This window comes from Camellia sinensis, chromosome 9 (genome assembly GCF_055761805.1).
Source record: "Camellia sinensis isolate YWXY chromosome 9, ASM5576180v1, whole genome shotgun sequence".
Classification (NCBI taxonomy): Eukaryota; Viridiplantae; Streptophyta; class Magnoliopsida; order Ericales; family Theaceae; genus Camellia; species Camellia sinensis.
This window is the reverse complement of record NC_138969.1, coordinates 7,340,881-7,347,408: the sequence shown is the minus strand read 5'-3', so window position 1 is coordinate 7,347,408 and position 6,528 is coordinate 7,340,881. Positions and strand designations below refer to the sequence as shown.

The following is a 6,528-nucleotide window of genomic DNA, read 5'->3' as shown; positions in this document are numbered from 1 at the left end:
TTATTGAAAACACGTTTTCACATTTTGTCACGTGTGGTTTGTAATCACGTTTTCTGAAAAATAAATTTTACTTTAAAGTGTAGTTTGTAACCACATCTTATTAATTAAAAGCATGGTTTGTAACCACACTTTTAGGATTTTACAAATTTTTCGCGCGAGGACTAGGTAAAGTGTGAAAGCGCGGTTCACAACCACGTTTTAGCCTAATTTGAGAATTCTGTCCAAACTAGACCTAGTTTAAAAAATAAGTTGCTATTTTGACTTAATTTGGAAAAAGGCCCTCGATTGTTTTTAGTATGGTATGAGTTAATGATCTATTTTGATATTTTTTTGAAAAAAATAGTGATACTATTTTTACATTAAATAAAATTTAAAATTTTCGAAAGTATCATAATCATCCAATAAGAAAGGTTTTTGTTTTTTCAAATCAACCAGTTGAAAACTTATTGAGTGTCCTTTTGGGAAGCAATAAAAAACGCCACGTTTTTTATTCATGTTCCAAAAAAGCTCCCGGCCCAAAACGTCACTTTATTTATTTGGCAACTTTCCAAAACGCAACACTGAAATTACAGTTTGGGCCTATGAGACAAAATTGAAAAAGTAAAAAATAAATGTTAAGGAGGATATTTTGGTCATTTTGAAGTGATGTGACACTTTTAAAAAATATTAAATTAAAAATAAAAAAATTAACTTTTTACGAATTTCTCAAATCACTTTCAAAAAAGTCAAAAAACTTAATAAAAAGTCAAAAATTAATTTTTTACTAATTTTTCAAAACACCTGATCCTAACAATTATAGATATCGGACATATGAATGGGAATATTCTTGAAATTCAGGAAGAAAAAAGGAAAATGAGTCAGAAGAAATTTCTTCACACAAAAATTAACTTCGGGATTGAAACTAACCTCCTAGACTTCTAGTAACAATAGATGCCCACTTTCTATGTATTAAAAATTTGCTGCGCGGCTCCAATTTTATTTTGTTCGAATGTCTTAAATTTTGTTTGTCGATCGATTGGTGTGTTATTCGGAAAGAAAACTGACAGTTGTGGTTGACAAAGTGATTGTGATAGACAATTATTGTACTGATCGTTTGGACGGTTAATCGACAAGTATAAATTCGAGCCATTCGAACAAATTCAATTCAAACTACTAATCTTTATTCTAAAATTTTATATAATTATGTTAAATTTATGAATTTGTTATATTTTTTATTTAAATTTTTAAGAGAAAGGTATAATTTATATAGGGTAAATTACATTTACACTTCCTGAGGTTTGTATTTAATACATATTATCCTTGACGTTTGGGAAATTACACTAACTCTTTGTCATTGTAATTATTTAGACGGAATGAAAATATTGAACTCATGTACTCCTTCTTCTTTTGCTTCGCTTTGCTTTACTTTCTCTTTTTTTTTTTCCTTTTCTTTACTTTCTTTTTTAAAAATGTAATTTCTTTTGTTTTTCTACTGAAAGTTATTACCTTTTATATAAACAGAAATTTTTGAAATGAGATTATTAACTATAACGGTGTGAATGTAATTTTTCAAAACGCCAAAGGATAAGTAGTAATTAAACCAAACCTCAATAGGTGTCGATCTAATTTACCCATTTATATATTAACAATCATATTCTGTCCAAAATAAATAAATAAATAAATAAACAATAATAATAAAATTAAAAATATTTTCTTTGATATATTGGGTGGTTTCAGTGCAGACAATGGTAGCAGAGGCACTATATATATCGATGGAAGTCGCCGGAGAGCAAATCAGAGTCCAATCCCTCTCCCAAAACGATAAACCCCATGTCCCCCCACAGTACATCCAACCTCCACAGTACCGACACAACGCCGACACAGTCGGCGGTGGAGGTGGCGGCGATAAAAGTATTCCGGCGATTGACCTCGGCGCCACCAGGGCTGACCTTCATGCGGAGTTGGATCGAGCCTGCAAAGATTGGGGTGCGTTTCACGTGACGAACCATGGTGTTCCGATCCAATTGCTGAACGAGATGAGGAGAGTCGGTGTGTTGTTCTTCGAGGAGTGTCCAATGGCTGAGAAGCTCAGGTACTCTTCCGATTCCAATTCGTTTGCTTCTGAAGGCTATGGAAGCCGTATGTTGGTTTCATCCAATGATGCAGTGTTGGATTGGAGAGATTACTTCGATCATCATACTTTGCCTCTTTCTCGCCGGAATCCCGATCGCTGGCCTCACTTTCCTCCTAATTATAGGTCTGTTCTCGGCCTCTTGCTCTAGATCTTCTCGTTCATGTTGTTAATTTGCTTTCACTGTTGTGTTTGGTTGCTGAGAAAATGAACAAAGGAAAAGAAAATTCCAAATCCAATGTGATTTTTTGTTCTTTTTCCCCCTATAGGCATTCTGTAAAAGCTAAAAAATAATAAGTATAATTAAAATTAAAATCGATTCAAAAATCGCTTCCAAGTTCTTACTCAAAATACTTGTATGAAGAGTTTTCTACCAAAGTTGAATTTTTTCAAATCATATTTCCCAGAAACTTGTTTTGAAATAATTTTTCGATGAAAGGAATGTTTTTTGAAAACACAACTTCAACTAATTTTATTTTTTAAATTTTTTTTTTTGAAGTTGTGGAAACAGCATGAATTTGGAAAATAAATTCATAACAACTGTTATTTGGGAAATATGATTTAAAGCAAATCAACTTTGGTTAAGAGAAAACTCTTGTATGAGGCTCTCTGTTGGTTTGGCTGCTGCTTTTACTAGAGATTATTTGTGGGTGGGTTCTAGGAAATGGTACAAACGAGATGCAAAACAAACAAAAAAAAATAATAACAACAAATTGTTGGTTTTTTTGTTTGTTTTTTTTTTTTTTTTTTGGGTATTTGGCTTTGGTGTGAATTTAGTAGTGTACTGCAATTTAAATCTCTATGTGAAATAAGCTAAGCTAAGTGCTGTAAACAGGGAAGTTGTAGCAGAGTATGGTGATCGTATGAAGGTCCTCGCTCAGGGGCTCTTGAGCTTGATATCTGAGAGTCTAGGCCTGCCATCTTCACGGATTAAAGAGGCCGTTGGAGAATTCTACCAGAATATCACAGTTAGCTATTACCCACCTTGCCCACAGCCAGAGCTCACTCTTGGTCTGCAAGCTCATTCAGACATGGGTGCCATTACCCTTCTCATCCAAGATGATGTTGGGGGTCTCCAAGTTCTCAAGGATGGTGAATGGGTAAATGTACATCCTTTATCTGATGCCATTGTTGTCATTTTGGCTGACCAAACTGAGGTATTGCTTCTCATCTTTCTCTGCAGTTCTAGTCTGGATTGTTTTCATGATTTATTTTCTTTCTTAAAGGTTTGTGTAATGACTCTGGATTAAGATGTTTCTGACAATGGATATTTACATGATGATGTGTTAATTTTTAGGACAATAGCAATTTTCGTATCCCCTACTAAATGATTTTGTTTGAGCTGTTTAGTGAGTAGTGATGAATTTCTTTACGTGATAGTTTTTGGTAATCCTGAAGGATGTGGATGACTTGGATGTTTGGATTGCAGTTATGTAATACCCCATGGGTGAATGAATAATGATATACAAACTGACCAAGTTTAAGATCACTTGGTGTGCAGCAGGTGTCTAGTGGATTTATGAATTTGTACCACTAGGCTATCATAGACTCCATCCAGCAGTCATGCTGCTGAATTTTCCCACGCTACTATGCCATACATTTTAGACTGAGCTACTATGCCGCATATCCCAGACCAAGTTATCATGCTGCCCATTTTAACCGAGGCTACTATGCTACTGATGTTTGACTAGGCTGTCATGCGAGGCCACCATTTCAGACCAGGCTATTCCCTTCAATCCATGTATTTTTGTCTTATTTTTGTACTTTTTTTTTCCAAATCTGCATATTCTTCAATTAAAAGTTTGGTGGGTCCAACAATAGATACACACCCGCACCAGTGTACATAGTAGGAAACCAATACATGCATGAATGTAGGACTTTTCTCTTGGAAACTAAGAGGAATGATTTAATGGCTTAGCAATTTTGGTGACCATTCCCTAGACCCACTAATTTGTAGCATTAGAATTTATTTTTTATTTTTTTTTTTTACCCCTAAAATGTGAGCTGAATTTGAAGTGGAAATCTATCCAACCTAGTCTTCAGATATATTTCTGCATACAAATGTGGTTGCTTGCTTCTAGCTAGCTATTTTCTTTAGTTAGAAGGTAAAGTTTTGCTACCTTATCATTGTAGAGATTTGCACGTAGAGCTGATTGCTATCCATACACTATTTTGAAGCAGTTGTGGAGGGTTGAATACTTGAATATAAAAAAAGCTGGATATTATATCACGAAAAAAAAAAAAGGACTTGAAAGGAATGGGGTAGAATTCTTTTTATTTGAAAATAAAATATGCATTGAGATAAATGGGAGCTTGAAAGAACTTTTATTTTTTTCTTCCAAATGGTAATATCTCATTTCATGTCTGATTGGAGGATCCTTTGCCTGCAGATTATAACTAACGGCAAGTACAGAAGTGCTGAACATCGGGCCATAACTAATGTCAACAAGGCACGATTCTCAGTTGCCACATTTCATGACCCTGTGAAGACAACGATAATTTCCCCTGCTGCTGAGCTCATCAGCAACTCTTCTCCTCCCAAATACTGCCAAGTTACATACGGTGATTATGTCTTATCGTGGTACACAAAGGGCCCCGAAGGGAAGCGGAACATTGATCGCCTCCTACTATAGTTACTAGATTGTAAACATCATTTTTCCCTTTTGGCTAGACTTTGAAATGACATTCTTGTATCGAATAAAGTGAATTTTCATGAAGTTCTATGAGGTACCGGTAAAGATAAAAAGGGTTCTTCAGGTAATTTGGTACTTCTGTTTTGTGCAAAGGGTTTAATAGAAGATCTCATTACTCTTTGTTCGAAAATCACAAATGTCTCTGAGTTGATATTCAACCACAAGGTCTCAAGTTGAGTATCTAGCTATTGCCTTTAAACATGAAAACATAGTAGCTCTGTTTGCTTTCTTTTCATACTCTGTTTTCTGTTAAAATTAGGCACCGTTTGGGAAAGGATTTTGTTGGTTTTTTTGGTTATTTTAGCCACAAAAGACAAAATAGACTATTTTAGTCACAACAAACAAAACATCACATCCAACTCATAATCATTACATTCTTCTCTCACAAAAAAAGTCAAAAAATCCTTCCCAAATCAAGTTTTTTAGTTCGGACTAAAATAGTCAAAAAGTCAACCTACTTTCCAAACCCACCCTTAGTTTAGTGAAAATAAGTAAAATTTTATTTTTATATAATTTCAAAAACTGTGTTTGCACAAAAATATATATGTATTGCACAAAATAGTTATTATCTCAATAAATTTAAGTCTAAAGTATGCATTCATCAATCAGTGCAGCCACAGCTTTTAAGGGTTTTTTTTGTCTCACTATGACCACCTAAACTTCACCAACTTTCTTGAGATAGGATCGCTCAAAATCACAATCACCAAATACAATGACACTTTATTAGATTTATAAAATCGAGAAATATGGGAAAAAGAAAACCGATATTCTAAAGTCCAAAGTGTTTCAAACATCTCTTTTTTGAAAAACTAAAAAAATTCAAACATTATTGTTTTGAGTAAGGACACTTTTCATTATATAAGAGCATCTCTAACGTTTAACTTCTTTTTTCATCAAATTTGATAAAAAAAATGACGATTTTTTCAATTTGATACGAGGCGCTCCAACGGTGAGCATCAAAGCAGAATTGGGGAGGTGGTCGACCGGTTTGGGCAATTTTTTTTTTTTTTTTACCTGTTTGAACATTTTTTGACCGGTTTGAACCTAGTTATTTCAAAGGGAACCGGTTGACCAGGCAACCGGCCGGGCAACCGATGTATCTCTTTCAACGGTCAGTAACAGTGATTTGGTAAAATCCGGAACTTGTTCTCAGTTTGATACTTTTTTTGCTGATTTCTCATTTTGATATTCATTTGATGCAACGGTTGGAGCATGAAAAAGTATATTTTTCATCAAAATTTAAATCTGATATCAATTTTGGTTCACCGTTGGAGATGGTCTAATGAACTAATAAATGAGTTTTTGGTATTAAAGTCTATAATTTTAGTAAAATTACTCATTATCCAAAGGAGTTTTTGGTATTAGTCTAGAATTTTAGTTTAAAAATTGAAGAACTTTACATAAAATATTTTGTAAATGTAAGAAAAAAAATTATTTAAATTAATATTTTAAAATTTATAAAAATTTCTAATTGAGGTTTCATCTTATGACTGGTAGACGGGTTTAAAAAAATTTGACTTTTTTAAATTTCATTTTCAAAAATATTTCTAAAATTATTAATTATAAATTTCACATACAATAACTATTCTAAACTATTTTTAAATTCAGCCAATATTCTTTATTATTTACTAAATTAAACCATTCAAAATCACAAAATAAATGAATTAGGCTTCGTTTGACACGAATTATTTTGGCCACATTAGTCAATAAAGACAAAACATATTA

At 33.2% G+C, this 6,528-nt stretch overlaps 1 protein-coding gene across 1 annotated transcript; it reads left to right on the top strand.

Annotated features, from left to right (window-relative positions):
- Positions 1 to 1,388: 1,388 nt before the first annotated feature.
- On the top strand, positions 1,389 to 4,827 carry LOC114309292 (2-oxoglutarate (2OG) and Fe(II)-dependent oxygenase superfamily protein). The gene is made up of 3 exons (XM_028255001.2): positions 1,389 to 2,236; positions 2,946 to 3,267; positions 4,501 to 4,827. The coding sequence occupies exons 1-3, from the start codon at positions 1,725 to 1,727 to the stop codon at positions 4,741 to 4,743; spliced, it is 1,077 nt and encodes a 358-aa protein (XP_028110802.2). The 5' UTR covers positions 1,389 to 1,724; the 3' UTR covers positions 4,744 to 4,827.
- The last annotated feature ends 1,701 nt before the right edge of the window (positions 4,828 to 6,528 follow it).

Coding starts and splice junctions, on each gene's coding strand:
- LOC114309292 (XM_028255001.2), top strand. CDS start 1,725: ATGGTAGCAGAGGCACTATATATATCGATGGAAGTCGCCGGAGAGCAA. Junction 2,237..2,945: donor CACTTTCCTCCTAATTATAG/GTCTGTTCTCGG, acceptor TGCTGTAAACAG/GGAAGTTGTAGCAGAGTATG. Junction 3,268..4,500: donor TTTTGGCTGACCAAACTGAG/GTATTGCTTCTC, acceptor CTTTGCCTGCAG/ATTATAACTAACGGCAAGTA.